Consider the following 17,994-nt stretch of genomic DNA (forward strand, 5'->3'; position numbering starts at 1 on the left):
ATATTTACCGATATAATAATTACGGATAATAAGTAACAATTTCCGCTTCTCGCAACGGCAAATAAAACATCCATCCCCTACGCCCCCTCTATTATTTTTCGCCATCCTCGCCGTTCAAATCGCTAATTGAACTCGTCTCGTTACAACTTTCTCGCGGCACAATCCAATAATGCAACATCCATTTCTGTAACGCTAATCACGGCAATTTTACCCGGCAATGGGCGAGATCGTCGTATCTGCAGTTCCTCAATGTAATTAAAAATTCGCGCAATCGCCAGATCCTCCGCTAATTCTCACATCATATATAGAGATAATATATAAAGAGCGTAAAGAGACTCAAAGAAGAGAGAAAGAGCCGATGAACGATTCTCTCATTTATCTTCTTTGTATACTTCACGATTAGTAAGCTTGTTCTAAAGTTAAGCTGTTTGGTCAAACTGTCTCAATTATCGTCTCGAGATCTGCAGGTGTATATACATATATAGGTTCTCAAGTGTGCAGATTAAAATCATCGACAGCGGTAAACTAGGTGCGAGAGCGTGCGAAGAAGTACACGAGGAAGGTGCAAAAAAAAGGCGGTGGCGGCAAATTGAAAATCAGCGTGGCCGATCACTTTTCGACCGCGGTATGCAAATGGGGCACGCGATAACGCGCCGACGATTATACCTGGCACGCGTGCAACCGAACCGCGTCGTCCGTGGAAAAAAAAGAGCTGCAAGGAAACAAAAAGTATAGGCATATGGGCGAGGGGCGTTTGACGGTAGTGGACTGCCGGTAGTGGAAAAAAGTCGCGGACGGCGAACGTTGTAAAAATCTACAGGGGGGGTGGAAGGGGCGGAAGGGTGGACCCCCGCCAATCGGGCGCATTGTGTCCACCCGGCGAACAATACCGTCGCTGCTCGAGCGACTGACGCATTTTCGCGCGAATTGGGCGGTATTGTTGGATTTTTCAAATTGTATTTTTAGCCGGTGCCGGTGTCGACGCGAGGACAAAAATTGCCTGTCGTCGGGCGCGTCCTTCGCGTACCTACACCGCCCCTATACGTCACCCCCTTTTCGTTCTACAGCCCTCCGGTACCTTTTTTTCGGGCGTGCTCGACTGCGGATCGTTCGCTTGCGGCCATTGCGAATAAAGCAATGTTCTTCCGAAACACGAGATGCAATTTGTAATGCTGTGGGCGATCGACGGTCGTATATTGTGCATGTTTGCGGTGAGAAGACGTGAGAGTACACGAATTGAAAGAAAAAGCGACGATATGGTAGCGTATCTTCGACTTAATATTGTAGGAAACGCGTTTCTTTTTTCTTTCTTGTGGTTTTCTCGAAGGAATATGTGCAATTTGTCTTGTGGTCAGTTTGTGCACATAGATCGATTTATATACTTAAAAATATCTATTTTTCATGGACAAGTAGTAATAATTCCAAGACCAGGAACCAACTAATATCTAACTTGAGATATATAACGATAAAAAAATAATGATAAAAAAGAGAATACATTTTATGAGATATATTAGACACTTTTTTTCTTTCTGAGACGTATTATATATAGATAGGGACTTGAGAAGGTGCGATCAAGGAGTTTTGTAGTAAATGCAGCCGTCCAAATGCTTCAGCGATTTCGCGGAAGGGAGGCAACCTCCCTCGACAAGGAAAGTACCGCTTGTCTGGTTGAGTGACAATCAAAGGCTACAACAGTGCGCACCCTCGTTCCTCGATACAAGGAGCCGAGGTACAGTCGCTTGTCTGCAGCGGGCATTCCTAGTACAGTAATCTTATTAAATTTACATATTAATCAACGGATTTTAATTATCCCCAACCCCCGCTGAGCAACGGCGAAGGAAAGGGAGAGCAGAGGAGAAGAACGACGATGGAAGAGAAACGACGCAAGACGGAGAGAGATGGAGACAACGAATGGAATGAGGTGGATCGGCAAAGTGCGGTCGAGCGAGAGAGAGACGTATAGTCGTAGAGTAGAGAATGAAAGAGAAGAGAGGGAGAAACAGAGACGGGATGAGGAGAGAGAGAGAGAGAGAGAGAGAGAGAGAGAGAGAGAGAGAGAGAGAGAGAGAGAGAGAGAGAGAGAGAGAGAGAGAGAGAGAGCTCCACCCTTGCGCGGCGGTGGCGGTAGCGGTGGCGGAGACCGAGCCAGCTCTCGTAATTTACATTAATCCAATAATTGCATGGAGGTTTCCTAATTAGAAATTCAAATGAGGTGGTGGCAGGCAGGCACAGGCGGGCAGGGCTTCCAACTCAGCAGTGGGAGAACACCATCGCCACCGAGCAAAGTCCGTGCACATCGGGCGATCGTACGTCGGCTGGCCCTGGCCTAACACGAGTCCGAGTAATGCCAGGGTGGGCGTCAAAAGCTACCAGAATCCTCGAAATTTGGATCGCCGTGCTCGTGTAACCTATACCTACATCCTCCTACGGTCACACATCAAATAGCGAGCAAGAAGATGAGAGCGCACCTACGTTGCTATTTATATTCGGTCGGGAAACACCGCGCGAGATAATATCTCCGTGGAAACTTGATTTAATTCGAATATATTTCGATACTTTTCTGCCGCGTAACAAAAACGTTTTTCCCGTTATGTAACACTCGCGTTGCTTCTCCAAATTTTGAAGTATCGCCATGCAAACGCTGTCGCGTGAGAGATTGTCTATCGGAATGCAATCGTGTAAAAACTTATATATAACAGTATCTATTGTACGAAAGTAACGATCGGCGTAAACGCCGCTTTGAAAGAATTTAAAACGTAATTCTGTTGCCGAAGATTCAAGCCGATCACCGAGCGAGAGCAATTTCAGCGCAATATAACGTTGTCCATTGGTACATCCCGGTGCGTGTGGTCCTTTTGTTGTCCCCGGAGGGTTCCCTCGGCAAACGTAACACGTCCCTAATATCGTCACAGGTTCGTCCCTCAGTCGTCACCCAGGGCATATCGTGGCACACGGTTGAACCCGTCCCTGATAGTCCCAACGTGCTCGATTAACGAAGGTGTCAACCTACGAGCCGACGCGTATCATTTTCATGGGCCGCGAAAGAGCATGCTGGATTTGGAAGCGTTCTCCAAGATGAATATTAGCGTATTAATATATCAATCTTTTTCTCTTCTCTTCAAAAGAGAGCGTTCTTTCATCGATTTCAATTACATTTTGCGTCTCGATCGGAAAATTTCATCAAATTTCTTTCTGAAGATAATTATGTAAGCAATTTTGTGTGAGCGTTAAAAAATTTTGTTGAATAAGTCGAAAATGGAACAGTTAAATAACTATAAATCGAATTTCTATTTTTAATATAAATTCTCCTTAAAATAAATTCTGCATTGTGTGTCTATTAGACACACATTAATTATTTTATTATCCAAGTTTTTCTTAGTTCACCAACAGCAATATTATTCTATTCTCTAAAAGCGTTTCCCGCTCTTACGATCTTCGTTAGAATTTCAGGTCATCGACGAAAATCGTCGACTATTCCTGCCGCAGCAGGTCAACCGAGTTTCGTCGAAGGAACTCCGCGTGCAATTATGATAATGGCGACCGTAGTCAAAGCACCTAACCCGGGCTAACTCCGTACGTTAGTTCTGGTAGTTCAGATATCGTCTGTGTTTAAACAGCTAGGCGGTGCTGCGGCAACCGTCGTCGCGAAAGGGGTGAGACCGAGGGGGAGGACGGGGTTTAGCTAGCAATGGTGGGGAGAAGGGGCGAATCTGGATGGCATAGTATGAGGCTACGACGGCAAATCTACATAATATAACCAACTATTGTTCAAATAGACGGCGCTCCGCAGATTCAATTACCATTGTGATACAATTAATGTTGGGAATTTCATCAATTCGAGTGCCGGGCACGGCTCTTACATATGCATAGGAGAATCGAACGTGGCGCAGTCGAAGAAAGTCGATGACAAATATTATACGAGCTGACTGCTGCCTAATCAGATCTAAAGCGATATCTATGACGTAAAGAATCGCGTCGCGACATGCAGATAATCAAAAACGAATACTTTTGACATTTGCATCGTACGCGATAAATATATTACAAGATATAGCAGGCATCCTAATTTTCACTAATAATTTTGCAATAATTATGTCGGGCATGCGAAGCGATCTAGAGATATCTCTCCAATCTGTCGGTCGGAAATCACGTTAATAAAACTCTTCTCCACGTGGCACGACCAAAATGCAGGTGAACAAATTAGTTAACAATTTTCACGGATCGCGTAACAATTTTGTTGCGTCCAGAACGCAGAATCCGCCCGCGCGATGGGCGGCGCGTCACGTATTAATCGCCGATATCGTTTATCGAATTAAGCGGTATATCGAAAGCTTTCAAAATTAAACGCGTGCGACAAGCCGCGTTGAATACAGAGTCATCGTCCGACATGAGAGCCACTGGCTCGCGTGCGGCGATCCATATAAATTCTAATTCCGCAATCAGCGGCATCCAAGATAGTTCTAGGCCGATCCTAGCCCACTAATTCCAACTACCTCTATACCCGCGCCCTACCTTCTTATATTTACCCGACAGTTCATAATAGCCATAATCAACGGTTATACCAATCCCACGATAATAATTACCGAACCTGAAACTTTCACCGGTGCGCACCGGCCACTGTGTATCTCGTGCGGATAATTTCCCGCATATGCGTTGCCGCCCTCATAGTGATTAAATTTCCTTTCTCCTCGTATGAGGAGAGAAGAGATAGATCCTATACGGACGGCCTACCAAGAAATTTCGCAACGCCAAGATTGACCCGCGGCTCTGATTTGGATCGCGGCCGCACACTGTATTATTCATACGTCGGCAAAATGCGTGACTGCAAAGTATACAACTCGTAATAAGTCAAGGCGGGCTAGGGTCGTTAATAATATCACTCAGATAACGAGCTCGTAAATAAGCGCGCGCGAATATGTATAGCACGGTCATGCATTCTCAACTTTCTTAAATTGGTCCCTGTTGTCGTCATCGTCGTCGTCGGCCGGATCAAAATCAACTCGATCGTGATCTTGACGTCGCCACGATCTAATTTCCTCCTTCCTTCGTCATATCGATCTTTGAGATAATATCGGTTGCACATGCGCGGGCACAAATAAAAGCGATCTCCTCGACGGAGTTCGCATAATATTAGGCAGAATATAAAGATAATCGTTTACTGATCTATACCGATCTCATCGATATATTTACGACGATCGCTAATGAAACGGATACATCATATTGGAATACGCAAGTTCGCGAAATGATTTACACGTGTACGCGCGAATCCTTCCCGATGGGAGGACCTTGAATTATCGAAAATAGGTTGGGTCGATCCGACTCGAAGCCAGGCAAGTTTGCCACGGCTAAGGCGGGTTAGTAGAGGGTCGAGGGGAGCAATTTTCGTCGGCCCTTTCGTCGCTCCGCGCCCTTCTCGTCTCCTAGAATAATCGATCGTATAATTATCGTGATGTACCTGCTAATGCCGCGAAAATCAGCCCCTCGCAGCGTCCGCCGAGCAGACGGCGGGTTAAGCGTCGGTAGTAGGAGCACATGGTAATTATATCACCGCCTAATGGATATAGTTAATTGCTAATTATGAGGCCTGCCGAATGATCGATAGTACCGTGAGGCATCGCGGCCCCTGATCGTTCATTGGAAACGACAGGATGGTGGCGAGGGATTGCCAAGAGTGTCATTCAGGCCAATGCCGAACGACCCTGACTCTACTCTCACCCTGAGCCAGTCAAAATTCCCGTTAATCGTTCAGTAAAGATCGCCTACAGTTGTCAGTTGACAGATTCCTCCCGTCGTCAAATTTTCTTAATTTTTTAGTAACGGTATACAAAATTTAGGATAAGCAATTAATAACAATAAATAAAACGCTTTGTATTAAATTATAATATAGAATATATAAAAATAGAAGACCTTTTGAAAGACGCAAAACAATCTAATCTCAAGATAAACGTAATCGCAGAATAAATATATAATTTGTATTCACGGTATTTCCAAGTATCAGAGCTCTCTTATGGCCCAATTATTCTTTATCAGAAAACAATCGTAATCATTTTTACACCGAATCGAAAATGAGGGATCTAACGATACGATCGTTCTTAAGTTTGTGACACGCGAATAGCTTTGAGACGGCAGGTACTGGGGTTCCGCCGAATGTTGCTGGTGACACGAAATCGCACACACACACACAAGCACACATACATCATTCTCTCCCTCTCCCTATTTCTTCTCCTATCGTGTTTCTTTGAAAGGTTTCTCCGCTTGATACGCGATAATTAGATATCGTGCAGGCGAGAAATTAAAAGTGAAACACATAGCTGCGCGCAAAGGTGAACTGAGCGCCTGTGTCTTTAAGGCGTCTCGTTTCGCAGAATCGCGTGCGCGGACTGCAAAGTAAGCCGCCGCAACGCTGACTATGTGCAAACGTCAAAGAGCGGAATAATGTTAGCCCGTTCTAAGAGGGACTTTATTAGATCGCCCCGCAGTCACGCCGTTCACGTAAAATCTCGGCGTAAAGTGTCACGTGCGCCTATTCGAGCCGCTTTTGCCGGCAGGTAAAGAGATCCAGTGAAAAGGGTCGACGAAAGCCCCGTCACACAAACGAAAGGTGAGCGGAAAACGGGCGCGTGCCTCGTAGAAGATTTTAGGGACGACGAAATTTCTAGGGGTTACCAAAAATCAAAGAGATGGAAATTAACTCGGTTGAAAGACAGAAAGAGAGAGAGAGGGGCGGGAGGGAGAGAGGAGGGAGAGAAAGAGAGAGGGAGAGAGAGATAACCAACTGAGAGATTAGCTAACGAGATTTCGAGTCCTCGAGAAGGTCGCACCGCAACCTAAAGACAATTATATAAGCGGTGGGTGTCAAATGCTGCCTGGTGATATAATTAAAGTGTACTTAATCTTACGTACGACGCTCCGCGTCGTAGCCACCCGAAATTTGCTGGTTCGTGAACGATGGAATTAACGAGATTCCGTTTCATTCGCGGTTAAGTGGAAAAGCTGACGGACAGAGCGATGAGAAACACTATCAACGAATGTCAGCGGCGATGACATTCAAATCTTTCGTTATACTGAAAAAATAATATCTTTTATAATATGATAAAAAATATAGATATAATTATATATAATTATATATAATTTTATTATGCTATTTGCGCGCACGCAATTTTATGCTCTTTTAAAAAGTAATTCTGTTTGTATTAAACATAAAGATTTACGTAAGAAAAATATTTTCTATCATAGCATAATAAAATCATATGATCAAAAAGAAACGCGTTTCTGAAAAAATTGGGATTTGTCATTGCTGGCGCGTCCCGTTGTTATCTTAATTGATCGCACGAAGACAGTCTCGCAGTCTTATTAATTTTTTTTTTTTTATGTGAATCATATCCGATAACGCCTACTTATGCGCATATTCTTGGTTATTATCGCGGCGCGCGGCGCAGCGGGAATAATCGTCTTAGCAGAAAGCCATGAGCGTTGTAGTATCGTTGAAACATCTAGAATTATGCTCATTAACACCGAGGCATCTGCTAATGATCTTAGCTCTGGATTGTGTAACTCAAGGACTGCGCAGAAATCGGCCGCCGCACAAATAATAATCTTTCTTAGAATAAAATTATTTCTTCCACGAATTACGTGTTATTAAACTTAACGTGATGTGTCGAGTATAACGCGATGATAATTTTCACATAAATATAATATTAAATAATAACTACGTATGTGTTGTATTACGCATAATTATAACTCGAATGGTATTTTTTAATATTACTAGTAATTTCTGTATTTTTTAAAGAGCGAACTTATGGCAGTCATAATAAAATACAGATTATAAGATCTATAAATTTTATAATTAACTTCATAATTAATTCTTTAGATAAATTGTTGCGTATTTAAATTTATTTTACACAGCAAAAATAATAAAAAATATATTAATTTAAATTTTGTTTGTAAAATTTTAGTCTTGAAAAATTTTTAATGTCTATTGTACATTTTATTAACTACAAAGATCTTTTGATATTTTTAATACTTTACGCGGGTACGCTTTTCAGGCTCTCCTTGTGCCGCCTGTCGGCGAAAGCAAAAGCAACACATTGCGAATTAATTTTTATAACAAATTATTATTCACATGTGAAAAAATATATTGATTTTTTTCGATCTCTCTGATTTGTAATTCATGATCTTGTTTCAAAGATTTTAATCAATTCTTTTGATACGCATATTTGTAAGACGATAATTTTAATGAACGCTTAATGCTTTCTCTTTTAATGTCCTTGAATTATATGTATAGACCCTCCAGTTATCTTTCTTTCTTTATCATAAAAGTAAACAAGTCAAATGATCTTGTAAGAAAACTGATGTAATCTATAATCTTAATTTATAATTTTTCTGCGTCTTATATTAAAAGTAGCGTTGAAAGAGAGAGATACAAGTTGTAAATTAATTTTTATAGCAAACTACAAACAATAGAATAACAAAAATATAATTAAAGAAAAATGAGACAATTTTAAATAAAATTAAAGATAACTGTAAAGCAATGGTACCCCGATGCAATGACGATCAACCTGCGTTGATTTAAATTCGCGATTTAAATGAAGAAAGACGCGCTTTTATCATAAGAAGCATCAAATACTACTGCGATCTCTATGGATTAACACACTTCCATGCATCTCTATTGTGCCGCTTCGGTCATCATTACTACGCATTGGTGTCCATCCACGAGATTGACCGGATTTACTAGAGCAATAATAATTTATTTCATCGTCTCCCTCCCCATCTCCATCGCTTCTCCTCCCCTCCCCCTCTTCTTATCTCATCTCCCGCCAAGTTGACAAATGACAAGTGGATCTCTTAACATGTGTCGAGTGGTCGGTCGCGCTGATGACTTCTGGGAAGCTCCTTCACGGAGACTGACTTGGTGCTACAAGGAAAACGTCGACCCATAATTACCACAACGATCGTGATAGCCTGGTGTGCAATGAAATTCGCGCATCCAAATAACCATTATCCGCCATCAAGAGGGGAATTCCATTTTCCAAGGGACCTCGCTCGCATCGTCGGCGATATTTGATTCGATCAGTTAAATCTCTCTTTCGTTTCGAATACGCGAACACGCGAAAATGTTTCGTGAGAAGCGCGAGAAAAACTCGGCCGAAGAAGAAGAAAAGACGAAGCGACTGGAGAACGACGACTGAGGCTAGCGCGGTCAGAGGGAAGAGGGAAGAAAAAAAGGAGCAACGACTGGCTCGACACTTCGTGCAGGACCGAGGCCACGGTCGGTTTAATTAAGTTGCGCGAGCTGGCAGAAGTTTCGTCGGGTTTGTTTCGAGGTGCGGGAGAGAAGGAGAGAAGGAGGGAGAGAAAGAGAGAGAGGGAGGGAGAGGGAAAGAGAGAAACCGGGACTGTGTTGTACAGCGACACAAATAAATTTTCCCGGAATGGCATTGTCTTTGAGGTCGACACATTTGCGGAATAATACTCGATAACTCGGGGGAAGGAGAGGGGGAAAGGCGAGGAGAAGTTATATTAGGACGGCTTAATTAACCCCCCACCCAATAGCTCTGCCCCACCAATACCACCATCCACCGCCGTCTTTCTCCCCCTTTACGACCATCCACCCATCGCACCCTCTCTGACACTATCATTCTCTCTCTCTCTCCCTCTCTCTTTTCGTCGTTTGCTTCGTCTCTCTCTATTGCCATCCTCGTTCACGTAACCGTGCTCGACCCTTCTCCAGTACGGTATAGATATCCGCTTCGACTCATTATGGATTCCTTATTACGGGAATAGATTAACGGATTAAATCTTAACCGACGACAGAGCAGCACCGAGAGCAAGAGAAAGAGAGATGGAGAAAGAGAGTGAGGCCGAGGCCGAGGCCGAGCACCGCCGTCTTTATAGACGCTCTATTATCGTCACCTTTTCTACAACTAGAAAAGCGGGTCAATAATCGCCTCGTAAAGAATCCCATTACTCTCAACGACGACGGCCATTTCACCCGAGTCATTTGCAATCATTAACATCCGTTTAAAGTTGGAGACGCAAGGTAGAGCAGGGGGTGTAAGGAGATAGAAGGGTTGGGGGTGCCGACGTCGCGCTTGCAATCTCGCGTCTTCGCAAAAAGCACGCGAAAATAAAGTTTCATTACGTTTCGTTTCCGAGTCGGCGGCGTCGAGAAATTAGAAAATGCCATGTTAAGATTCGGGCCGTTTAACTTCCGACAGGATTATCATCGCGTCGGAGCTGGAAGATATATTTTTTCAACAAAAAGCATTTTTCAGCACATTTGTATATAATCTGTGTTGATCGGAATAAATTTATCGCGCTCAACTGATCGGCGATACAAAATGCAACACATTTGCCCGTATTGTTAATCTCAAACGGGAAGGGTCTCTAAGAGCGAGAGTCTTAGAGAGATCGAGTCGATCGATCGCGACGCGATCGACGACGGCGCTCTCCCGACTTGGGCAAGTCGTTCCGTTGACCCCGTAACGCAGAACCGGTAATACGGAACGCTATTTATTCCCGAAGTTTCGAAGGTTCGGCTGAGCCGAAAGCAGCTCACTTGGAGGTAATTACGAGGATTCGCCGTCTTTCTCGGTTGCGCTGGCGCGCCGAGCGTCGCCGTCTCTGTTTCTTCACCGGCGCAAAGTATACCTCGGTCTCGCTCCCGCCCGCCGATTCTATCGGGCATAATTACCTTTCGCTGTCCCTCTCGGATAATCATTGTAACACCTAAGCACCCTACCTAACCTACCGGAGCCTAGCCAGCGTTTCCAGCGTTATTCCCCATCGATCGACCGCCCTGACGACGATTTCCGTGCTACGACGTGGTCATTGCCGTACGACCAGATCGTTTCGCTAACGATCACGGTGTCATCGGGGAATTCCGGAATTGTTGTACGAATGCGAATGACAAAAATCGTGCAAACTGGATGCCGACTGCATTTTTTTCCACGCAACTTTTCTCGTCAACGAATTATCGCAATTGATTTTTTTCAGAATTTCAACCGCGAGAAACACTCTAGCGTTCTCGCGACATACACGCATATTCTCATCGTAATTAATTTACATTTGTCATGATTAAAAGTTTCATCGTTACACAATATCACGTCAGAGATATTTATCTAAATTTGCGCTATCAAGATATACGTAAAACAAGAATCTATAGAAGAATAGGAAAAAAGATTTCGTACTACTCGAAACAAATCGTCGGTGATTATTCGCGGTTCGACATCAAAGTTTCCATATAATTGAAAATTCCGATTAATGGCCGCAAACGAGATATGCATTCTCTCTCCATCTGTGAAATCGTACGACTTCTTGAACGAGCCTTTCTCGTGGCTGCTCTTCCGTCAATCGAATGAGGCATATCTCGGCGGAATATCCGATACGACGTTAATATGCAGGATTCCCGTTTGTGAGGCAACGCGACACACGGGTCGCCGATAAGCGTTGCAAACGTATATAGGATCGATGACTTTTCGTCTCGAACCGCGGCGCGGCAACCAGAACCGCCAGCGATGCGCTAAAGTTTTATCGATCCCTATTCAATGAGGATACCCGCGCGCAACGTATACACGCGCGACGCATTAAATCATTGAAATTTATGCAACCGGCCGCGGTACGTGCAGTATCTTTCACTTTTCATTACGGGATCATTTGTCATGCGGCCGTAGATCTCTTATCATTCGGCGATCATAAACAACCACGCATAAATTCCAACTTTCGCGCATAACCTGACGCCGACCATCGACCGGCGCCGCCAAATTTATTACTTCAAAACGCATCGGGAATAAGCTTTGCTCTATATGACAAACTTCTATTTCGTCTACTGTGCCACTAGCGATAGTCATCGTGCGGCGTACGATATCTGTATATGAGTCGAGTTTTATTATCTAGACGGTTGTATTATCGAGATCGACGCCGATCACCCCTTCATTCAAAAATCTATCTTTTTTTATTACTGTCACAATGTATACATATATTGTCTCATCTTTGATATTTTTCTCGGAACAACATGATTGTTCTACATAAAAAATAACGAGCTGTTATTGTCGTTAGAATTCCGAAGAGATAATTACAAATTCTGTCGGATATGAAGGAGAATTTTTCAGACAGAAGATAATGTGAATCTTTATTTAATAATGACAATTCACACTTTGCGCATTATAGATTCACTCCGATATACAATGTTGCAGCATAACAATTCACACTATTTAGATATCATAGCATTCTTGATGCTGTTCTTGGAACACCGAAGAAACGGGAGGCTCAGTTTCATAAAAGGGTTTAATGCTCTGGACGAATCAACGTCGCGCGTTTATTCACCCCTTTCGTCGCATAATTATGTGTCTATGCTTTATGGCAACGACGTATAAAACGAAGGCGGGCTGCTTTCAGACACTGTAAATTAAAGTTGAGAAAGTGCGCTATGCGAGTAGTCATCGCGGAACGCGCGCGTTAATTAAAGCTCATTGTAATAAAGAGCGCTTTTTATTCACTTTGCCTCGTTCAGCCAGCCAACCGGGCCTGGAAGGGATATTTTTATGTTTAATTATATTACGTTTTACGAGTTCCTCTCCTAGACTGTTTCTTAGCGGCGTAAAACACCGACGATGCTCGGAATTTTAAACTTCAATTGTCGTCAAAACCGTGCGGTTTATCCGTCAATGAAAGTAGCTCCTGGTGAAAGCTTTCCTCGACGCGAGAACGCGATTCCATATGAATAGAAGAGGTGTGGAGTAGTTTGTAGAAAATTTCCGGTGACGCGTTTTACTGATGATAGACAAACGAGCTGAAAAATCAAATTGTTTCTGATGATTTGCAAACTACTCGCGCGTTTTTCGCGAAAAACTGATCCGATCCGACATGAGTGATTCAATCCGGTCTCAATTCGCGTCTTAAGCTGTCGATCTCTCGCCTCTTCTTGTCTCTCGCCGCATCCTCGTTCCTCTCCGGGAGGTTAGCATCTCCGCACCCCACTCGCAGTCCCCCGCCCTTCCTCTCTCGTTCTCGCTCGCTCCTGGCACTGAGAGATATCAATTAGCACTGCGTCCCAGGGAATTAATCTCGGGAATTAATATCACGACGTTGCCAATTAATTTTCGTTAATTTCGAATCAGCAGTTTCCAGAACACCGTCGGTACGGCTCCCTAACACAAATCCCTATCACCCGATAGAACAGAGCAAGGCGACGATGGTATATAAGACGAGAGAGCGAAAGGGGAAAAAGGAGAGGGGCGGGTATGAGAGATACCTAAGAAAGAACACGAGTGCCTGCACGTGCGCGCAAACGTTGGCGTACGATTGTGTGTGAGCGAGAAAGGGATGGACCCGATTTGGTAGTAGCGACGTAGCAACTTTCGTGAAAGTTTGCCATACAAGCAAACGCCGCGCATCAGTCAGTTCTTGCCACACGCGATCGCGAGGGCGCATGAGGAAGTTGCGGGGGAGAAGGAGGGGAGACTGACCTCTCTTCCACGTTTATCAAAACACACATTTAATTATACCGCGCATCGTTTTGCACACCCGCTGAAAGAGGGTGGGATACGAGCGCGCGCGCACCGCTCTTTCGCTTATTCCGAGCTTAATTCACACCTGCAACCGTGACGGGACGGCTAGCGTCGCTTAAATTAAAGCGGCGAATAATAAAGGCGTCAACTCCGCGCGCGTTTCCTTTTTATTTCTGTGCACGAGCGGCCGCAAGTCGCAGTCCATAGCACAGCCGAGCCTTTTGTTCTTCTGCATCCGAAAGAGATAGAGAAAGGGAGATAAAGAAAGAATAAAGCACTTTCACGTCTCTCTCTCTGTAGATCGCGAAGAACTCTCTGGTATGGCCGAAATATTAGTATATAGCGTATTAATTGCTAACTTTTTTCTAGCGCTTATAAAACATTTCTGCGCGTACATATATCTTATTTCTTTTACTAGAACAACACAAGTGCGCGCTACGCGCGCACCATTCTTCAATTTAATGTTAAAAAGAATGATGTTTAAAAAAAAATAATATAGTTTGTTTAAACTCGATTAATATTTTTGCACAGAAATCAGCTGATTAAAGCGTTAATTTGCTAATTAAATTTTAAAATTATGTTATAATTTATAATACCTTATTCTTGATTAATATTTTTTGACAGAAATCAGCTGATACTGTCAAAAATATTATAACATATTATTTAAAACATATTATTTTAATTTTTATAACATATTATTTTAAAAATTAATTAGCAAATTAACTAACTCCCTCCCTCCCACATACACATGTATATACATAATTTGAATATTTTGTTTTCAGATCAATGTGTGCTGTGTACTACAATTCCGCTATTGCACCGGTCCGGTGAGTGAGAAATTGTTTTTTTTTTTTCGATCGAATTAAGTATTATAACATCCCTTTCTAAAAAAGGCATGTTAAGTCCATTCTTGCAAGTACTGTTGCATCTTTTCCGCGATGCATTGACTGTCTTGATTCGCATTGTGCGTTACGTTCGTAGCATCGAGAGGCTGTCGCAAAAGTTAGTAGTTTGATAATTTGTTCAAAATAAAATTAAATAAAATAATATTAGTTTTAAATAATATGTTGTAATACTTTAAATTCGATTAATATTTTTTGACAGAAATCAGCTGATAACTGTCAAAAATATTAATCGAGTTTAAAGTATTATAACATATAATTTAAAATATATTTAACATGCTGCCTAACATGCTGCCTTTTTTTAGAAAGGGATACTAATTTACATAAATTAATTAATAGATATTATAATAAATTTGAGCTTCTCGAGTTTTTTGGATACAATTTCGTTTTCTGAAACAAGCATAAGTAAAAGGACGCTCTTCTCGATTCCTCTCTCGACTCGCGAAGGGGGCGACCGAAACTCGAGCGTCGTCGACGAGGGTCGTCGAGCGTCTCGCGCGACTTATCCAGACGACGTATTTAAATTCAGTCGAACTTTGGTGCCGTAAGTTCTCCCAGCTCGGGACGGTTGAATTGAAAAGCTAATTCTCGTCGTACAATCGGCTCGTCTCGGCATAGGGCAAACTTTGTGAATGTGTCTCATTAACCGGGCGCGTCGAGCGTGCGCGCGGACGATTTGACGGAGCGAGCGTGACACGTACGTGTGCGTAGTGTTTCATCGAACAGTAACAGCCGCATAATCTCTTTGCAAGGCTGAATTTTATCGATTTTATTTCAGCACCCTTATGCTAATCGCGACCCGAGACGTCGCGTCTCGATATAAAGTTACTTAGAATGCCTATTACCTTGGGAGGGAAAAGTTGCGATTTTTTATAACCTATATGTAAGCTTTGTGTAATCGTGAAAAATGTAACTTTATATTAAACCGCCGACCGCGTTGCTAAAATGCTTCGTTAACGGTCGAAGAAATCGACGAGGAAACGATTTTCCGTGAAATTCGTGGAGCTCATCGAGCTTCCGCATTTTCCTACAAAAGTATATTTGTAAAAATATGAGTTCTCTCCCTTTCTTTACCGATGAATCTTTTCGTTATGAAACTCGGCATAACGATGGGATCGATCGCGAAGTTCGCGACGGCACTTCTGCTGCTTCTGTGAAGCTCTGGGCGGACTTCTCTAAATAATGAGATACATTTAATCACAGGATTAATGAGCGCCAAAGAAGCGGAATGAATTATGAATGATATTTATTATTCGAGCACCGAAGCCACCGAGAAAATAATAATGGTAATCGTCGTCGCGATTGTAATAATAACAATAATAATAGCAATAATAACTACGACAATAAGAGCCTCGCCGCTTGTAGAGAGACAGAGTGAGGCGCGAGAGACGCGAGAGCGAAAACAGAGGGTGGGGAAACTTCGTCTCCCGGCTCTATTTGCATAAAATCCTCGTACCCGACGCCTCCGAAGATAATGAAATGAAACTAAACAAATAATGTAGATGCTAAACATTAATTACATTCGCCCCAGAAAGCGAGCGAGGGCGGAGTGCGCCGGCTAGGGGTTTTCGTAAAATTAAGAGACCGTCGAGAGGATAGCACGGACAACGCGGCGGACGGAAGGGGTGAACTGCCGCGCCATCGGGGTTGCGAATTAAGAGATCGCTTAAGAAGTTTAAATGGGAAATACCGTAAATGGAGAAAGAGAAAGAGAACCGGGGTATTCCTTTCTACGCGTCGAGATCATCATCGAAATCGGGGAATCCTAATTTACATTATATGAGGCGTTAATTCTTCCAACAAGTGTTGTGCGAGCCGAATTTTAAAACATTATGATTTTCTCAATAAAGAGTACGGATGGATAAATTAATATCGAGTTTTTCAAAACTGTTTATACATTATTTGTAATCATTATAAACTTTTTTTATTTGTCGGCTTTAATTATACGTTGATTTATATCGCTTCTTCGTAATATAATTGAATAACTCCAAATGTAACATAATCTTCAATATTTTTATAAGTAATATTGCATAATTGAATCACAATGCTCATCTTATTCAAGATAATAGCAGAGTTCATCGGCAAAGGGCGCAGAGAGGGATTATAAAAATACACCGCATCCAATTAGTCGAAAAAGAAATAAAGATTGTTTTCTGCCCTCACTCTCTCCCCGCCCTCACCTATTCTTTTTCTTTGCAAACGATCATTCGATTATCTCCGCTTGATTCTGCAACGCCTAGCTAATTACTCGCTTCAAACGAGAGAAGAGGTAGGAATTCAATTATCTCGCCGCTTCGAAAGTTTGACGGGAACCCGTATCTTAGGCAGATACCTAAGTAAGCCGCCGCGAAAATATGAGCGCAAGTCGGTCCGTCGCGCGCGAGCGTCTTTTTCTCCTGCGTATACATATACTTTTAGATAAAATGTGCGCGGACACGCAGACACGGCCGTGTCGCGGACGAGTTATGCGACGCGCGGATCCGCACGTACATACCTACATACATATACATACGTATGATAGCCATTGACCGTTGCATTTCGTTGGGTATGCATTTACGAGCATGTTGGATCTCTTTCGCGGAGACATTGATGGACAAGCACAGCTTATATGGACGCCGCAAGGGAGCCCGTCGTTGCCGTTTACATATTTATGTTATGACTCCGCTTCACTCGACTTAATTGACGGAATTGCCATAAATTTACGAATATCGTGTCGTGTGGACGTCACGACGATGGATACAGAGATACGCACATATACACACATATACGTGGGTATACATACGTGCGTACGGACGCTGTACTGTATATATAAGTACGAATCTTGCATGCGAATTTCAATGAATACCGATTAGGGTAGTCGCAGGAATGTCGTTCTCTATCCCGACGATCCCGCGACTTCGAGATCCACCACGTTATTTCGCTAGACTTCGTAGACGTATATTTTTGCATTCGCCGACACGACGTTAAAACATGATGTTGCGCCATATTTAAACGTTTACAAGTAACTGCTTCCTTTTAATCTGCGTCGCGACTGAGCGAACTGTAATAGATTCTTGCGCAATTGTCCCATCGTAAAGTACATCAGAGATGATCAGCGATCATTGAGCAGTAGTTGGAAATGATCGCGTATGATGCGATATTAATGGAGTCTCCCGTAATAGAAGGTCACATTCATGATTATCGTAGCACCATCACAGATAGAAATCACGTCGTGTATATATTCAGTCGAAAATTAAAAGAACATTATTTATTTTCGATCACGTTTGCAAGAGAGCAATTTATCGTTTAATTTTATCATAAATCGGTATAAAATATTTAGAATTATAAAAATAAAATAAAATATAATAAATATTAGGCTATAAATACAGGAGAGCAAATTTCGCATGATAAAACGGATGGATGTAAGCTTTTAAAGCAAGTTACTCTTTTCAACGACAAGTCTTTTTTTCGAGAGATCTTAACATTTTGTAAAATTTAAAATTTAAATTCGGGAGGGCAGGATAGACCTTGGCTCGCCGAAGATGCGAGCGCGACGTTTCTCGAATGATGTAGCTGCGCATAAAGTGGACAAACTGGAACCATTTATC

At 42.7% G+C, this 17,994-nt stretch overlaps 2 protein-coding genes across 5 annotated transcripts in view; one reads left to right on the top strand and one right to left on the bottom strand.

Annotated features, from left to right (window-relative positions):
- Positions 1–17,994, top strand: part of LOC145940024 (uncharacterized) — a 298,072-nt gene that overhangs the window by 48,842 nt on the left and 231,236 nt on the right. Inside the window, exon 5 of the mRNA XM_083044795.1 lies at positions 14,288–14,332. Within this exon, the coding sequence (XP_082900921.1) occupies positions 14,288–14,332 (45 nt within the window). The remainder of the gene's footprint in view (positions 1–14,287; positions 14,333–17,994) is intronic.
- Positions 1–17,994, bottom strand: part of Pdm3 (POU-domain protein pdm3) — a 115,981-nt gene that overhangs the window by 33,579 nt on the left and 64,408 nt on the right. The window lies entirely within an intron of this gene.

This window comes from Prenolepis imparis, unplaced genomic scaffold (assembly GCF_030444845.1).
Source record: "Prenolepis imparis isolate NDT839.2.m4 unplaced genomic scaffold, iyPreImpa1.0 SCAF_8, whole genome shotgun sequence".
In the NCBI taxonomy this organism is placed as follows: domain Eukaryota; kingdom Metazoa; phylum Arthropoda; class Insecta; order Hymenoptera; family Formicidae; genus Prenolepis; species Prenolepis imparis.